The 16303-nt window shown below is 30.9% G+C and overlaps 7 protein-coding genes across 13 annotated transcripts; 5 read left to right on the forward strand and 2 right to left on the reverse strand.

Annotated features, from left to right (window-relative positions):
* The first annotated feature begins 2186 nt into the window (after positions 1-2186).
* On the forward strand, positions 2187-3564 carry LOC129616186 (pre-mRNA-splicing factor ISY1 homolog). The gene is made up of 2 exons (XM_055531679.1): positions 2187-2383; positions 2448-3564. The coding sequence occupies exon 2, from the start codon at positions 2478-2480 to the stop codon at positions 3198-3200; it is 723 nt and encodes a 240-aa protein (XP_055387654.1). The 5' UTR covers positions 2187-2383; positions 2448-2477; the 3' UTR covers positions 3201-3564.
* LOC129616187 (28S ribosomal protein S18a, mitochondrial) lies at positions 3431-4148 on the forward strand. Its single transcript, XM_055531680.1, has 2 exons — positions 3431-3564; positions 3635-4148. Exons 1-2 carry the CDS (start codon positions 3462-3464, stop codon positions 4003-4005), a joined length of 474 nt encoding a protein of 157 aa, XP_055387655.1. The 5' UTR covers positions 3431-3461; the 3' UTR covers positions 4006-4148.
* A 201-nt stretch (positions 4149-4349) lies between these two features.
* LOC129616188 (uncharacterized) lies at positions 4350-5210 on the forward strand. Its single transcript, XM_055531681.1, has 3 exons — positions 4350-4509; positions 4605-4754; positions 4817-5210. Exons 1-3 carry the CDS (start codon positions 4482-4484, stop codon positions 4939-4941), a joined length of 303 nt encoding a protein of 100 aa, XP_055387656.1. The 5' UTR covers positions 4350-4481; the 3' UTR covers positions 4942-5210.
* A 179-nt stretch (positions 5211-5389) lies between these two features.
* Positions 5390-9155, reverse strand: LOC129616192 (SH3 domain-containing protein 19). 3 transcript variants are annotated; one of them, XM_055531690.1, is made up of 4 exons: positions 8940-9155; positions 6773-8218; positions 6463-6702; positions 5390-6379 (listed from the first exon to the last, which is right to left on the reverse strand). In XM_055531690.1, exons 2-4 carry the CDS (start codon positions 8210-8212, stop codon positions 6245-6247), a joined length of 1815 nt encoding a protein of 604 aa, XP_055387665.1. In that variant the 5' UTR covers positions 8213-8218; positions 8940-9155; the 3' UTR covers positions 5390-6244. The 3 variants fall into 3 exon arrangements, with proteins under 3 accessions (XP_055387665.1, XP_055387664.1, XP_055387666.1); XM_055531689.1 differs by having other exon boundaries at positions 8928-9155; XM_055531691.1 differs by lacking the exon at positions 8940-9155 and adding an exon at positions 8542-8680.
* A 2052-nt stretch (positions 9156-11207) lies between these two features.
* On the forward strand, positions 11208-13542 carry LOC129616193 (histone-lysine N-trimethyltransferase SMYD5). Of its 4 annotated transcripts, none has more exons than XM_055531693.1 (9): positions 11208-11244; positions 11329-11606; positions 11673-11750; positions 11953-12099; positions 12155-12384; positions 12450-12687; positions 12740-12917; positions 12999-13213; positions 13285-13542. In XM_055531693.1, exons 3-9 carry the CDS (start codon positions 11715-11717, stop codon positions 13447-13449), a joined length of 1209 nt encoding a protein of 402 aa, XP_055387668.1. In that variant the 5' UTR covers positions 11208-11244; positions 11329-11606; positions 11673-11714; the 3' UTR covers positions 13450-13542. The 4 variants fall into 4 exon arrangements, with proteins under 4 accessions (XP_055387668.1, XP_055387667.1, XP_055387670.1 ...); XM_055531694.1 differs by lacking the exon at positions 11208-11244 and having other exon boundaries at positions 11300-11407; positions 11535-11606; XM_055531692.1 differs by lacking the exon at positions 11208-11244 and having other exon boundaries at positions 11289-11606.
* A 255-nt stretch (positions 13543-13797) lies between these two features.
* On the forward strand, positions 13798-14683 carry LOC129616195 (probable 39S ribosomal protein L24, mitochondrial). The gene has a single exon (XM_055531696.1). It carries the CDS (start codon positions 13901-13903, stop codon positions 14645-14647), a length of 747 nt encoding a protein of 248 aa, XP_055387671.1. The 5' UTR covers positions 13798-13900; the 3' UTR covers positions 14648-14683.
* LOC129616196 (28S ribosomal protein S14, mitochondrial) lies at positions 14636-15315 on the reverse strand. Of its 2 annotated transcripts, none has more exons than XM_055531697.1 (3): positions 15163-15315; positions 14892-15106; positions 14636-14820 (listed from the first exon to the last, which is right to left on the reverse strand). In XM_055531697.1, exons 1-3 carry the CDS (start codon positions 15211-15213, stop codon positions 14709-14711), a joined length of 378 nt encoding a protein of 125 aa, XP_055387672.1. In that variant the 5' UTR covers positions 15214-15315; the 3' UTR covers positions 14636-14708. The 2 variants fall into 2 exon arrangements, with proteins under 2 accessions (XP_055387672.1, XP_055387673.1); XM_055531698.1 differs by having other exon boundaries at positions 14892-15100; positions 15163-15296.
* Positions 15316-16303: the final 988 nt, after the last annotated feature.

Genomic DNA, 16303 nt, shown 5'->3' on the forward strand with positions numbered 1-16303 from the left:
TTTCCCCAAATTAGTAGCCAAAGTAAAGTCTAGTACCTCATTCCTATTCCTAACGACGAAAGTAGGGTCGCAACCCCTATTACATACACAAAGGTTAGTACCACTAAGAAAATCTACTAAGGACTCACCTCGCTGATTAACATCCGCTGATTAACACCCAACCAATACATCATGTCTCCACATCCTGATAGCCTCTCTGAATTTTTAGGGCATATAACATGAGATCAGAAGAAGAGGCAAATCCTTCCCACCTCACCACAGTTGTATCGCCGTCTCAAAAGTTATCTAAAAGAAAAAGTTTTAGTTCCTTCCTGGTGAAAATACAAGATCTCTGTCTACTTACTCCGATTTTGTAATACAGGACATAGTCGTTAAGCCTCAGGCCTCGTATTCTCTCCTTTCCATCTAACCACGGCTCCTGAATGAGCGCAATGTGGATGACATTAGCGCTCATGTACCCCACAAGATTGCCAGTAGCAGCCCTACTGTGATGGAGGTTGACTTGGATTACCTCCATCTCCCGAACTGCCCGCCCCAACAATCCTAAGCATCACCTTGGATAAGCTGAGCCTTATCAATCCGCCATTTTTCTCTATTTAGGGCAACGACTTCCTATTTATGCTCAGAAGGAAGTGTTGTCCACTTTCTCCCCAACCACAGTCCAATCCTCAGCCCCAAGCTTCCCATTCTGTGCAATCAGTAGCCTGAGGACCTTCTCTGCTGCAACGTAGGGTTTGGGTACCCAAAAGTAGCTCATCCTGGATCCTTTCTTCCACCCTTTGTCATTTCTTATGATCCAACCTGCCTTCCGGGTCGCTTTCATCCACGATGGCAACCTGCCTCACCTCTCCCTCCTGCGAATCTGTGCCTTTCCCTTTCTTGGAGATGCTTGGGAGGATACCGTCATCGGAACCTCCCGTCTTCCTATGGGAGTGGTCCCTCCTAACCTCGGCTTTACCCTTGGTTGGGTGAGCCACCTTCCCTCGGTGTTCGCTGCAGCCCCAGCGGGTTCTCTAGCCCTGTTGGGCACACCGGAACCCGATGAAACCGGAGCAGCAGGCCTCCTTCTCTCCAGAATCATGGGTTTCGCAACCTCTCTGATCTCCTTCGAGTCCAGGATCGCCTTCGCTTTCTCCACCTGCCCTATCTCCCAAGGACTAAGCTCCTCCGGGGTTTTGAGCGATAGCCGCTGCAGCCTCCTTCTAACACTGCGTAGCTTGTTCCGCGCGTCCCATACCTAGTTCCTTGATTCCTCACCCGTAAACGGATTAATCCTGCTGAAGCCAACTTCACTGACGGTCCCGGTGCTAATGCCACCGTCTCCCGACAGCGAAACGGAGTCAGTCTTACTGATGATGGTTATGTCACGACCATCCTTCGTCCCAGAGCTCGAGTAAAACCTCCTCCTGTTGACCCCTTGTGAGTTGAACTCTGAGCTAATCTCATAATAATCCTCACACAGGATCATTGTGGATGACGAAGATCGAGACAACGCTCGCATTTCTTCGTCGGTATTCCATTCAGTAGCATTACGTTCCTCAAGGCCTGTTTCCATCTTTAAGCACGGTCCTCCCCCTCGACCTTATCGGCATGGTTGCACCTGCCAGACACTGTAAAAATATACAGTATCCGCCGACATCGCTCTTTGGTTCTTTAGTCCTACATAAGCATCCCCACCATGACGAGGTGGAATCCCCCGGGGAGGACTGAAAAATTTTTTTTTTTTTTTTGAAGTATTCATATATTTTTATGCCAAAGTAAAATGAAAAACCATAACGCATTAAGGCCTACACAAAATTGCTTAAGTTCATCAACATATTTTATGAAGTATATTGCAAGTATTAAAAGATCAAAAATGTTTCGACAATGTAGTGATATTTATTTTCGAAATTTAACGTATTTTCGGTTTATGTTAAATGAATGAATATAAAATTATTACCCAGATTTTAGAGAAAAAGCCATTTAGGGTTTGAATGTACGTTTTGTCGTTTTCAAACGAAGCTATTTCAAGGCAAAATAAAGAGAAAAATCTCTTGATGTTTTATAAGTGCGTTTGAAATTACCTGAACGGACTTGTTTTAATACATTTTACTTGACAGTTTTTTGACAGTCATAGAACATATGGAATTATTGAAGTAGTATGGTATATAAACTAATAATGAAATTGAAAATTTGAAAAACCAAAGTTGAGTTCGATTCAACAATTTGCGAAAAAAGGAAGAAAAACGTGCCCTAATTCTAAATATAAAGAGCTAAGCTGCCCTAAAAACTTGCTACCAAACCGAAGTGTAAACAGTAAAGTTAAACGAGTGAGAAAACTACCTACAAAATTAAAAAAAATTTAATTAAAAAGGAAAAGATGGTCACACTGGTATGGAATGAAGTACGAAGAATTTAGAAGAGAATTTAAAGTATATGAAATAATAAATTAAATAAAAAAATTTAAGGACTAAAAAGTGTCGAATTAAGAAGTCGCGATGGCTAGAAATGCGGAGAAAGCTATGACAACGCTCGCGCGTTGGAGAGCTGCTAAAGAAGCTGAAAGTGGAGAAAAAGATCGAAGACCATTCCTAGCTTCAGAATGCTCTGATCTTTCTAAATGCGAAAAATATCGCCTGGAAATCATTAGGGAAATTTCAAAGAAGGTGGCACAAATTCAGAATGCAGGTCTAGGTGAATTTCGAATCCGCGATTTGAATGACGAAATTAATAAATTACTGCGAGAAAAACGGCATTGGGAAAATCAAATATCATATCTAGGTGGTCCGCATTATAGGCGATATGGACCAAAAGTAATTGATAGTGAAGGAAGAGAAGTACCTGGAAATCGTGGATATAAGTATTTTGGTGCAGCTAAAGATTTGCCGGGAGTAAGAGAGCTCTTTGAACAAGAGCCTCCGCCGCCTCCTAGAAAAACTCGAACAGAAATGATGAAAGATGTAGATGCTGATTATTATGGATATTTAGATGATGATGATGGCATTTTAATTCCCCTCGAGGAAAAAGCTGAAAAATTAGCCATAGAAAAGGCAAAACAAAGCTGGTCAGGAAAAGTAGGAGAAGTAAATACCGAAAATCCAAATCAAATAGATATTTCAAGAGTAACTGTATATGTTGAAGTTCCGTCACAAAAAGAGATAGAAGAAGCAGTTCTACGAAAAAGAAAACAACAGCTTTTAGAAAAATATGGCATTAATTAAACTTTATTACATTTAGACTAATATAATCTAGTAAATAAGTATGGTATATATTTATTATATAGGTAAGGTATATATTTTCTATTCTAGAAGAACATAAACATTTGCAAGTGTAATATAAGTATGTATACATGTGCCTATGTCAAATTTTACATTTGACACTTAAAATCAAACATAACCTGTATATATATACACACATATGTACATAAAAGTACTAAAAAGCATTTGAATAGAACAAGCATCCTTTTTACAAATAAATTAAAAATGATATTACCAAAATTTGTAATCACTTCCCTTGTTAGACATAATTATGCACCAATTTTTCGTAAACATATTTCCACTACAACCTCATGCTCTATTAAAGAAAGTAAGTATAGTTTCTGTAAAAAAAAATTAGAAATTGAAGGAAAAATTATTTATAGAAAAAAATTTTTAAGTTTTGGAAAATAAGGAAGGTGAGCAATTGATTGTTCAGGGTGTTTACAAAGATTCTCCCAGAGCTCGTGATCTGTTGGATGAAGCAAAAAAAGCAAATTTTTGCCCAGAATGTACATTAGGTTTGGAGATTAAACATACAGATGTTTTAATTTTAAGCCAGTACGTTCGTAATGACGGATGTATGCTGCCAAGAAGAGTGACAGGATTGTGTAAAAGACAACAGCGTAAAATTGGATCTTTAGTAACTATGGCTCAAAAAGCTGGTCTTATGCCTAATTTAAATCCAGTTAATAGCCACAAGAATCCCAAAAAACGATTTGGTTGGAAGAAATATAATAAATATTACAATGAATTTACAATTAAATATTGAAATTGAGCAATAAAATTAATTTTTATGTCAATAATAATAATAATGTTAGTTTCTCGTAATTATAAATGGAAATTAATTTTGCATATTCAATAAATTTAGGTGAAATTTTTTATTAAATTTTCACGAATTTTTTAGGCATATACTTTAGCATTCTTTATCAAACTACATATGTATATAATTGCATAATATGATTATTAATTTTGAAACAAATAGCTGTATTGTTTCACATTGATTTTTAGATACAAAGACCATAGACATTATTATGCGCGACACCTATAATGACCAAAAGCATATTGAGAAAATAACAACATACGTACATATGTACATAAATATGTAAATGAGCAGACGTTGAAAATGAACATTTGCCATGCATGCGCACGAATTTTTTCACATATTATATTTAAGGTCACAAGATATTGCATCTACTATTTAGCAGCATCAGAATTCTCCCTTTTTCATTTTTTTTCGGATACAAAATGTCTAATTATCAAGAAATGCCTGATGGTAAGAATGGCCTGTTTATGTTTTGAAATTAATAAATTAACCTATTTATGTATGTAATGTTGAAATATACATACATACTTACATCTTAATTACAGATCACACTGAGTCTGTCGAAGTTTTAAGAGAACGACTAAACAATATGAAGCGATTAATGGCTGAAAGAAATGCACAAGCAAGAAACTCTAATCAAAGAGTTGAGGATATTTGGACAAAGCCACATCACTCATCTACTGGAATAATTGATGGTATAATTTAACATTTGAAAGCATAACACGAAATTTAATTTTAGTAATTTTAATCTTTTTAGGTAATTTTCTAAGTTTAGCCTTTGGAACAGCTTTGCTTGTTATAATTACGGTCTCGGTTTATGCATTCTACAACTTGTATAACGCAATTTTAAAAAAATTCCCTTCCCGTCATGAAGAACTTTAGCTCAATTTTTTAACACAACTAGATAAATACAACATTTAAAACGTAGTTTTTTAACGCAAACAAGATGCTTTTCGTAATATAAATTATGAACGCCATGTACTACTTTTTCCGAAAAGAAAATGATAATTAAACTATGGTTTCATAACATACAGAAACCCGCATTTTATTAATAACTAAACTTCTGTGACGATACGCGGACTTTATCTATTTTTTTTGTCTTAGAAACTATGTAATCAAAAGGAAATACATATAATATTAAAGAAAAACATAAAAATGATTTTATAATAAATTATATTTATTAATGGTTTGAAAATGTGATAAAGTGAACTGCTGATTGAAAATAAAATACTGTGACGAGAAAAACATTACGCGTCATCTAATATAGCGATTCAAAATTTTTCACTTTTAAATCTATTTTAAATTTTCTTTTTAATAATACAAACATAAAGAAAAAAAAAATGTACACAATGTTTATTTAAATCTTTTTTAAGTTCTCGAAAATTCATGATTTATTTACAAAAAACTTTTGTCATATTATAAACTAAATAACACAATGTAATTTACACAAAACAATTAGCATATTATAGATCATCGAAAAAATCTGGTTTACGAATATGAAACAACATTGTTTCATATTCGTAATGCTTAAATAAAAAATTCTTAAATTTTTCCAAAAAAAAAAATTATTGAAATGAAGTGCAAGAAATATGCAATATTCCAGTTTCTTTTAATATTAGCCTTAGCATTATTTAACTTGTTCTAAGTATGCAAATTCATGAAATTTGTAATTTATAATTACAACTGCATACTCCATTTTTCGTAAGGACACGTTAAAAGTCGTTCTTAATTTGAAAAATTTAAATTAATTTTTAATTATAGAATATCAGTTTGTGTAATTCAATGTACATATGTATATCCAATTATCACTAAAACTTCACATACATACATATGTATATATTTTAAATTATAAAAAAATATGCTCATATATCCAATGAGAATATTATATTCATTATTCACTTTTTTTATAATCGTAACCTCATTAATTTCAAAGATAATTAAAGGAATTCCGAATATGTGCACATATTATTTTTTTAATTTTATCCCATTTTTTAATTACATTAACTCTAATTTTAAATATATGTAAAAAATGTGTAGAGCTTATAAAATTTTTTAAATGTTTTGGTAAAATTTTATAAAAAAAAGGAGTAAATTTGTTTAAGTTACAGAAATTTTTTTTTCTTAGTTTTAATGTCTTAATATCATCATACTACTAGTTTTAAGACAACAAAAATCAGGAAGAAATCTAAGGCATTTTGCACATTAAATTATCTGGAATTTTTTCTACAAAATTTGCTGGAAATTGCCCCTGTTTATTGTTGATTTCACCAAACAGCCAATCTTCATTTATTCGATATAAAATTTTAACCATTTGATTTTCCTAAAAGCAAAAAGAAAATTTAATAATTATTTTCGATAAGTACTCTTATTTACTACACTAAAATATTTCTTAATTGCTCTCACCAAAATAGTTAAATCTTCTGGGTATGATGCTTCAAATGTGTACAAAACTTTTACAATATTAGATGTGGAATTTGCAAATTGACTTTTCTTTTGGTTGTCTAATTTCTCACATTTTTCTTCTTTTAACGGTATTTTTACATCAACATAGTTACAAGGAAAAATTCCTTCACAGCCTTTTTTATTTTTACCCATAAACCATTCTTCGTTTAATCTGCTAAGTAGATAAATTTTATCATTCTCCTAAAAAAAAGAAAACAAGAATATATGTATGAAAAACTCAATATATTTAATTTTATTATACAAAACTCACTTTGAAATTAAGATCGCCAACTTCTTCACTATTAAAATCATACATGGCTATGCCATAGGGTATTTCATGCGAATTATCAATTTCTAAATTATCATATTTACTATCAAAATTTATTTCGGCATTTTCAAAATCTGAGTTTATTAAATTGGAAGGTGGTGGAGGTGGTGGACCGGTAGGCATTGGTGGATCATTATCTTCAAAACTGTCTTGTAGATCGTCCAAATTCTGTGGATTATCGAAATTTGAGATAAACTTGGACATATGATTATGATTTACTATAACTCCCGGAGGTTTTGGAGCAGCTCCTTTTTGTAACTTTGGTCGAATAATTGTGGGCATTCCAAATTTTGGTTGAGATGAAATTACATTTTTCTCGTGCACTGCACCAGCAACATTATTTTCATTATTTTTTCGTTGCAGAATATGCAAATTTCTTATAGGGTGGGCATCAATATTTTTCATATTATTTAAATGCATATAATTAAAATTAGTGTTGTTAATATTATTGACGTTTTTCGATTCATTTATTATATCCCATGGATCTACTGGAGATGTTAGTTGGGTTGAGTTTGCTGAAGCATTCGCTGTACTGAAATCATCTTCAAATCCGCTTTCTGGCTGGGAAGCATTTCCATTATGTGGAGAACTAAAATTTGAATCAGAGCTAAAACTGTCAACGCTAACACAATCACTATTCGATTTCTGTGTAAATGTAGGAGAATTCGGTGGGGAATCAAAACTTATTAGTTGTACGTCATTCGAATCAATATTATTTGGTGATTTATTTAAGGTTGGAGAAAATGTTTGTTGATTTGACGACCAATCCGGAAAAAGGTTATTTGCAGATCCTAACGCATTATTATAATGATTATGATTTGAAACTTGTAAATTTGTAATTTGGGATCCTTTTGAAGTTGGATATTTTTGACTACTCCCCAAAATAGACGGAGATTTTCTTCTACCAAACAAATTCGATAAAACATTTACAGATTGTGGCGGTCTAGAAGTTTTTGGTAGACCATTTGAAGACCCAAATTTGTTTTCGTTTGAATTTGCAAGTTTAGGCGGAGGTGGTCTTGGAGGTGGGGTTTTTCTATTATTTGTATTTGTTGTACTAATTGATGAATCAAAAGGAACACCATTCCAACTTGTGCTCGGGGCGTACCGAGTTTTGGCTTGTGGAAAATTTCGTGTTATCGATTTAGTTTTAGAGTTGTTATTTTCGCGCGCTGTTATTCCCGAAGATGATGTGTAACACTGTGTGACAGAATTTAACAATGAATCTGGCTGACGATCTTTATTTTTCGCTGAAGGTGGAGGAGGCAAAGTTATCGTTATTTTGGCTAAATTATGATTTTGATTTACACTTATATTTTGTTGTTGATGTTGCTGACTAATTGTTTGAGGAGGTGGCGGTGCGGGTCGTGTTGGTATTGTCATATTTTGCTAAAAGAAAAAAAGTACATCAGTTTATTTTTAAATTTAATTGGTTAAAAAAAAAGTATTTTATTTTCTTTTCGAATTTATTTGGTTTTATTAATTTTGAGATATATGTGTAATCTTAACTCCCTATTAATTTTAGTCTTTAGGCTTTATCTTTTATGAGTCACACTACTTATAAATCGAATATGTCACATTGAAAGGAAATTGAAGTTGAAATGATTAATGAAAAACTATTTTTATTTTGTGTATAATATTCATTTAAACAATTTAAAGAACAAATATATATTTTTGCGACGTAATACAACAAAAATAATTTTGTTACGTACATATATCTACCTAAATACGAAATAAAATATTGGTATGCAGCAGTGCATTGCACAATTGGATTAGAATTTTAGATAAGATACATAGTTCCTTTTTTTATCTAATATGAAACGATTTATACTGGTGAAACACAAATTATTATAATTTCGAAAATAAATGTAATTATATCAAGCTATTAAAAACAGAAAAAGGGGCGGAACATTTTCCACAAGGCATAAAACTATTGATTAAAAAAAAAGGTTAATTTAAGCATGTAAACCGTCAAATAAAAAACCTTTTTAACATTTTATCAACAAATAAACTAAAACGCTTATTAAAACGAAATACTTTGCTTCCTTTGGTCACTATAATATTAAACACATAATGGGTATTGTACCTACATACTTACTTTTTTACAAACCTTGATTTTTTATTAGACTTTTGATAGAAATTTATTGCCTCGCCGTATTGGACTATTCCCTGTTTCTAAATTTTGAATTGTTGAATTTTGTTAATATTTAAATATTTCTGTTAATGTTGTAAAAATTTTTCCAAAAAATCTAATTGCTCCGTAAAAAAAAAGCAAAGTTTTTTTAGCAAATTTTCGTTTTGAAAACTTCTTTCTTCATAATAATGAGTATAATGACGTTTTTTGTTTGATTTAGTTTGACATTTAGAAAGAAAAATTTTAATTATATTGGTATGTTTTCTTTCACAATATATACTAAGCTTAAAACATTGATCAAAATGGTAAGCACTATACAAAGAACGTCAAAAATGTAATAATTTATAAAATAAACTGATCCTAATATCAGAAAGGTATTATACAATCTGAAACCGTGGACTGCACAATATTCAACATTGAATAATTGAAAAATTTTTATTTCACTCCAATTCAACGTTCAATTTTTTGGATTTTTGAGCATTAGGTCTATATTTGAAATGTTTTTGGCATTCTAATAAAGTGTTAGATTAGAATTACAACAACTTTGATTGGATGAAAATTTGATATATAAACGTCGTTAGACTTTGTTTGTAATCGGACTTAGTTTTATGAAAAAATTAGAAGATCATCGAATTCTCATTAGACTTTGTTTGACAGATAGACATCAGACAGATAGACACCGTTTGCTTTCACCTTTAAGAATTCGTCTTTCAGCTCGTCATATATTTATGTTTGTACTTTCGGTACGAATAAAGAAATTGTCGATTTTGAAATTATAGGAAGCACAACTGGCCAAATATTTTAGGTTGGTTGCCAATTCCAGCTTGATAGAAATCGTTTCCTGGACCAGCTAAACTGGATTCGGACCGATTAGAATATTTAATATACAAACCAGGCCATGTAGAAATTCAAATGTATCATGTTTGATTCTGGTGAAATATCGAAAACATGACTCACGACTATCTAGCGTTCTAGCAGATCGGGTAGTAATTGTGTTTCCATGTCAAAACAGGATCTTTTACTTAAGGATGGTTTAAACCATATTTTTCTTGTTCTTTTCCTACTATTTTCTTGTTTTTCTTCCTCGATTTTTTCATCGATAAGATAAACCAAAACTGCGGCAGCAGCTGTCAAAACCTTCTGATCTTGAATATATATATGCAATATCAGGAAATAAATTCGATGAAAACTATACGACTTTAATTTTAACTTATTTACTTTTGCGTTGATTCAAATTATATTTTCTTTTTTCTTAACTTGAATATACTTCGAGATTGATAAAAAATTTGAAATTTGACGCTAGATTTGATCTAAAAATGCTTGATGTTTAAGCAGAACTTCTCATTCTATAGTTGTCAAATATCATCGTCAAACTTTGCTTGTTATGTAAACTTTACACTGTTCAAAAAAAATATTTTCAAAATGACGATACTAGCTTTAATACAAGAAAAACTTCAAAAACATAAGAAAAAAGAAAAAAAAACTCGCATTTTAAAAAAGATCTGACGGTTTGAGTGTTTGACGTGTGAACAAAATTTTTGCTCAAACTGTCAAATAGTCAGCTCAAAAACGACGAACCAATGAATCCAGCTTTAACAGAGGTATGTCAGATTTCAAATTTTTCAATAAGTATATAAGGGTACTAAAATCTTCAACATGTGAGATTATTCGAAGTTTTCAATTATAATTATAATTTTTAATTAAAATCGTAAGTAATTTGATTAATTATGACAAAAACATTATTCAAAGTATTCAAAAACATTATTTGACATATGAAACAACATTCCAAAATTGCAAATTTCAAAATTTTTTGAAGCAACAACAACTTTAATCTGTTATGAAGTCGTAAATTTTGACACCGGCAGTCTCAAATTGCCACTACCAAAGTTTGAAGTGTATTCTTAAATCTTGGCCGTTTTACAACTTGAAAATGGAGAACTTGTCTTTGACTGTTTTTTAATTTTAATTTTTTTTTTTAATTTAATTTTATTCCAAAAAATCTTAAAACGGCAAAGTATTTTTTAAGAAAATTTTGATTTTGGCACTTTTGAAAGGTTCGCTTACCTCTAATTTGTTTTTCAAACGTAAGGTATTAAAAATGTTTATTCAAAAACAGTAAGGTACTGTTTGCAAGTTACAACAATATCTAAGATTAAATTTACAATAAAATCTGATAGTATTATCTGACGCAGTCATATTTAACGTTTAATTATAATTCTACGAAAATTGTAAACAAAATAAAAATCAGCTGGTTGCTGTTCAATCAGCTTCAGATTAAATCGTAGGTTTTGTCATGTTATGTAAACAGTAACTAACTAAGAAATAGAATGAATACTTAACGCCAATAACTTTCTAATTTTGGTAGACGCACGGAATCTTACACATACGATAGAATATCAGCACTGTCTAAAAGTCATTCAGATTGCAGAAGTGAGAAGATACAGGTTGGTACTAAAATTTAGATTTGGCACGTGGTAATTTCATTTTATTTTAAAAATAAATTGAAATAACAATAAACAAAAACGCGTGGCTTATACAAAAAAAAATACACAAAATAAACGGATTACAAAGAATTTTATATGTACATTCTTAGAAGGAAGGAAGTCTTGTCATTAAAAAAAATAAATTAAATGTTAATGCAAGGTAAACATTGAATCATATTACCTGTGTTTGCCTAATTTATTTATGGAAATGAATTCATATTTAAAGGTTACTAGAATTGCATACAACGGTGAAACAAAAAATTGAGCTATGAATAAGTTCGAAGTGCAAACAATAGAAGGGAAAGTAAGTTTATAAAGTATAATCTCCAAATAAGTCTTATATTTTAAGATAATCCAGGTACACATGTAATTGACATTGTCTTAAAACTTTAAATATATACATATTAAAATAATGTCTTATAAGTTTTGAGAAACAAAACTATCGAATTCCGAATAATTTTTGCTTTTAAATTTATTTTAGCGATTGGAAAAATTTATTTTTTTAGGGTCGATCACTAATAGCATTAAAAAACTTTAGCGAAGGTGATTTAATATTCGAAGAAGAACCTTTTGTTTCTTGCCAGTTTTCTTGGAATAAAGCATACAGATACGCTGCGTGTGATCATTGTATGCGACCATTAGAAACAGCTCAGGTTTAATTTTATTTTTTCCAGTTATTAAACTAATCTAAATTTGAAATTTCTAAAGGAAAACGTTCGGAGACTTTCTAACAATAACACAATTGTGCTGCCGTATCCTGAACATTGTCCTACAAAAGAATGGAAGGATCAATTCGTAGAATGTACGGAATGTCAAATCCAATATTGCTCAGAGGATTGTCGTGTCGAAGCATTTAGGAAATATCATATGACTTGCTGCTTAGGTGCATTTAAAGATGATGACACACATCCCGTCAACATTTTAAACGAAACTTGGAAGTATATCAAAACTGTAATTTTTACGTTTGTGATACATTGTTTATTTTATTTTTTATATAAAATAGGAAAATGCATTACCCCCCCGAAAGTGGAACTATAATGCTAATTGTTCGGTTAATGGCAATGTTCAAGCAGAGTAAGAATAAAGAGGAATTTTTAGAGACATTACGTTCGTTTCAAAGTATAATAGTTAACGAAGAGCAACAAATTTGCCATAAGATGTTAGGAACACAATTCGAAACTCAGTTCAAAAAATTATATGAAGCGTTTCATAAAGCGTTTCAAAGTAAAGAATTTGAAATGGTAAGGAATAAATTATTAAAACTAAATTGCTAATTCAATAATATAATTTCAGTTTTTAACAAAAGAAGCATTCACATCGCTAATGGCTTTAATAGGAACTAACGCACAAGGGATTGCTACAAGCCCTTTTGGCGAATGGGTGAGAAAAGTGACATCGTTAAATTTAAGCTTAGATATTCAAAAAGAAGTTGATGACTTTATAGATGACATTTACTCTAAACTAAGCGATTGTAAGCTTTCTTATTATTATCATAAATGATATGTTTTCTTATTATTATAAATTATAATGCTGCATATTTAAAAATTTTTAGTTGCTGGAGATTTTTTAAACAATGAGGGTTCTGGTTTATATGAGATTCAAAGTAAAATAAATCATAGTTGTATTCCGAATGCTCAATCAAGTTTTCCATATTCAAATGATATTTTAGTACTGAAAGCTATAAAACATATTCAATCAGGAGAAGAAATATGTGTTTCATATTTAGATGAGTGCCAGCTCATGAGAAGCAGGCACTCTAGGCAAAAGGTGAAAATAAGAAACTCACACTTATGTAGTAAATATAAAAGAACCTTTAATATGTTCGTATCAAATTTCAGATTTTAAAAGATAACTACTTATTTATTTGCAAATGTCCAAAGTGCATTGAACAATCTAGCGATCTTAGTGAAACTAGTGATGAAGAAGATGAAAATGATAGTTTATACGAAAATGATGATGTCGAAATGAATAAAGAACGATATGAAGATGATATGAATGAATAATTTTTATGATTATAATATGTACATATAGTATAATTATTATGTTTTAATTCACTTTTAAATTTTGTTCATACATTATAATATTCTTTTACCTAATCTGTTTTTGGTTTACACTTTATCCTTTCTAAAATAATGAATTGTCAAAACCATATGTTGTCAGATTATAGAAATTTTTTAGGGAAATTGCGTAAATAAGAAATCCTTTTAGAGAGAAAAGGAAAAATGTATTCTACCGCTAGTTTATTAATTTAGTATGTACCTGTATGGTTAAACAAGTTCTTGTTTCCCTGAATAAATTGCTTTGGTGACGCCATTTTTTTTTTTTCAAACGTCAAAATTAGTAGTTATTCAAAAAATCTTGTAAATTATTAGAGTATATTTGTAACGCATCAGTTCATTTTTATTTCAATACATAAATACGTAGACGTCATAATTAAGAAACTGTTAATAGAGAATGAGGATTTTTAACTATTTTTGTAGTAAATTGAAAGATTTTTCGAATTTGCCTTTGGAATATGTAGAAAGGGCACAAAGACAAATATACTGGAAAACTCCAAAATACAGAGCAAATTATTTACCACGCACCATTGAACGTAAAAAGTTCCGTTATACTACAAACCGTCCATGGACAGCTCAATTCAAACAACAAAATATGGCAGGAACCCATAGAAAAAAAGTTTTTATTGAACCAATACAGGAATGGAGCTATTTTCGAGGAGATAGGGTTGAAGTTTTGGTTGGTAAAGATGCTGGGAAACAAGGAATTATTAGTCAAGTAATACCTGAAAGAAATTGGGTAATTGTAGATGGATTAAACTGCCATCTGAGGAAGGTTGGCGCAGAAAAAAATTATCCTGGTATTACAATAAAATCAGAAGCCCCTCTATTAGTCACGTGTCAGATTTCTTTGGTTGATCCAGCTGACTTGCAAAAAACAGATTTCGAATGGCGTTATACTGAAGAGGGTGAAAAAGTGCGAGTATCGAAGCGTAGTGGGCGGATAATTCCCATACCAAGTTCTAATGAAGAGACGTACGACTACAAAACTAAAAGTGCGTACGTAGAGAGGGACAAGGACACAGCTTCAGCGACTGTATCAGAAATAACTTTTCAACCAAAATTAAGAACCTTTGAGATGGATTTAATGAACGAATATAATATTGAAGATAACTCAACACCAAAAAAAACATACTGGTATTAAATCAGTTATTATTTAATAAATTTTTAGTAGCTAAAATTCCTTGTTTTATATAAAAAAATATTCAACCCCATTTTGCTCTTTGAACGCCTGAAAGTTTGTTATAGTCTGCTAAGTGTCTCCAAACTATACGGCTTAATCGAAATCTATGAACTATTCCGCGAGGTCTGGAAGTTCTACGGAAGGTAAAAGATGTTTTATATATAAACGAAACCAAATTAAAAAGTTTCGACAATTATGATCTTACAATGCACAGCGTTCCCTAACTCTTACTAAAGATGAATCTCTTGGCATGGCAGCTATTTCTTTGTCAGCTAGCTCTCTGAGTTCTACTGGAAGAATGTCATTTTTTCGCAGCGAATTTATTCTCAGTCGATCCTTTGCATGTTGAATAACACATTTTCTCTTTTTTACATCTTTTATCATTCGCCAATCAGCGTATTTTGTCCTGACTTGCTGCAACTAAAGGATTATAAGTTTTCACATATTTGGCTTAAAAAAATTTAATGAAAGCTCACATTGTAATTTACTACTTGAAAAGACTTCAAAATAAGTCCAGTCAAAGCCATATTAGTGATAACTTATAATTATCTCTTTGCCAGTGTGCTGACGTACGTCAAAAAATATTTTTTTTTTTATATTATTTAAGGTTTGTTCTATCATTGATTTGGGGTCTCCATTTTATAAATTGAATTGTCAATGATTGCAATCGTTTATGATGTACGACAGAAACTTATTTATTTTTTATCAATAGTTTTTTATTTATTTCGATGATATTCTGATAGAGAAGCTTTACTCTTAAAACAAAACCAAAGCAGAAGACGGTGACGGCGGACGTTTTCCGATGTTAACACAGAACAAAAGTGAAACGGCAAAATCAAATTAAGTATTTTGCATATAATGTCACAGCGAATAGATAATATTATTGTACTATTGCAACTACTTAGTATACTTCTCATAAAAGTTTCAAATATAGTTTTTTGAATTTTTAAAGTTTGACGTTCAGAACGTTGCGTATTTTAGTAACTCGCTCGTAACCACTTTGAGTGGTTTGATGGTAAAAAAATAAAAAAAAAAGTATTATTTTAGTTATTTTGTTAAAAAAATAACTAAACAAAATTTACCAAACTTTGGAAGTAAACTAACGAGAATATTTATATTCAAAATTAAATCAAAAACTGTGCAAATTGTTACCAAAGAAATGCATAGACTACTATGTAGTAACGAAAATTTCATTAATAGAAAAAAATTATACGTTACTATTTGAAATTGGATTTATTTAAAATTACATATATTTAATTTTTTGTTAAAAAAATTTTTAAAATTCATTAGAAAATTTTCTTAAATTTTAAAAAACATGTTCCGGAACGCTTTTTTCTCTCCTATTAAGTAGTAGGATGGATTTCCAATTATTTAAAAGTACTGGGATGGCATCCCACTCCATCCCGCCTCACTTCGAGCACTGGTTATAACCAAAAAATGTTTATGTTTAATAAGTACTTTGAAAATTGAGGTTTATCACATATTTATAAAGTTTTTTTACGTCACTGTTTCTCTTTTCAAAGTTTTTCAAGTTTTATGCCAGACAGATCTTTTTTGTACATAAATTATTTTTACTCACTACTCGTTTACTTTCAAAATTTATAAAAAGTTGTGTCG

Source organism: Condylostylus longicornis, unplaced genomic scaffold, assembly GCF_029603195.1.
Source record: "Condylostylus longicornis isolate FDR11 unplaced genomic scaffold, ASM2960319v2 ptg000163l, whole genome shotgun sequence".
Lineage (NCBI taxonomy): Eukaryota > Metazoa > Arthropoda > Insecta > Diptera > Dolichopodidae > Condylostylus > Condylostylus longicornis.

Coding starts and splice junctions, on each gene's coding strand:
- LOC129616193 (XM_055531693.1), top strand. CDS start 11,715: ATGAATAAGTTCGAAGTGCAAACAATAGAAGGGAAA. Junction 12,688..12,739: donor AAAGTAAAGAATTTGAAATG/GTAAGGAATAAA, acceptor ATATAATTTCAG/TTTTTAACAAAAGAAGCATT. Junction 13,214..13,284: donor GCAGGCACTCTAGGCAAAAG/GTGAAAATAAGA, acceptor ATCAAATTTCAG/ATTTTAAAAGATAACTACTT.
- LOC129616188 (XM_055531681.1), top strand. CDS start 4,482: ATGTCTAATTATCAAGAAATGCCTGATG. Junction 4,510..4,604: donor TTATCAAGAAATGCCTGATG/GTAAGAATGGCC, acceptor TCTTAATTACAG/ATCACACTGAGTCTGTCGAA. Junction 4,755..4,816: donor ATCTACTGGAATAATTGATG/GTATAATTTAAC, acceptor TAATCTTTTTAG/GTAATTTTCTAAGTTTAGCC.
- LOC129616192 (XM_055531690.1), bottom strand. CDS start 8,212: ATGACAATACCAACACGACCCGCACCGCCACCTCCTCAAACAATTAGT. Junction 6,703..6,772: donor TTGGCGATCTTAATTTCAAA/GTGAGTTTTGTA, acceptor TCTTTTTTTTAG/GAGAATGATAAAATTTATCT. Junction 6,380..6,462: donor CAGAAGATTTAACTATTTTG/GTGAGAGCAATT, acceptor TTTTGCTTTTAG/GAAAATCAAATGGTTAAAAT.
- LOC129616186 (XM_055531679.1), top strand. CDS start 2,478: ATGGCTAGAAATGCGGAGAAAGCTATGACAACGCTCGCGCGTTGGAGA.
- LOC129616187 (XM_055531680.1), top strand. CDS start 3,462: ATGATATTACCAAAATTTGTAATCACTTCCCTTGTTAGACATAATTAT. Junction 3,565..3,634: donor CTCATGCTCTATTAAAGAAA/GTAAGTATAGTT, acceptor AAAATTTTTAAG/TTTTGGAAAATAAGGAAGGT.
- LOC129616196 (XM_055531697.1), bottom strand. CDS start 15,213: ATGGCTTTGACTGGACTTATTTTGAAGTCTTTTCAAGTAGTAAATTAC. Junction 15,107..15,162: donor TTCAAGTAGTAAATTACAAT/GTGAGCTTTCAT, acceptor ATAATCCTTTAG/TTGCAGCAAGTCAGGACAAA. Junction 14,821..14,891: donor GTTAGGGAACGCTGTGCATT/GTAAGATCATAA, acceptor TACCTTCCGTAG/AACTTCCAGACCTCGCGGAA.
- LOC129616195 (XM_055531696.1), top strand. CDS start 13,901: ATGAGGATTTTTAACTATTTTTGTAGTAAATTGAAAGATTTTTCGAAT.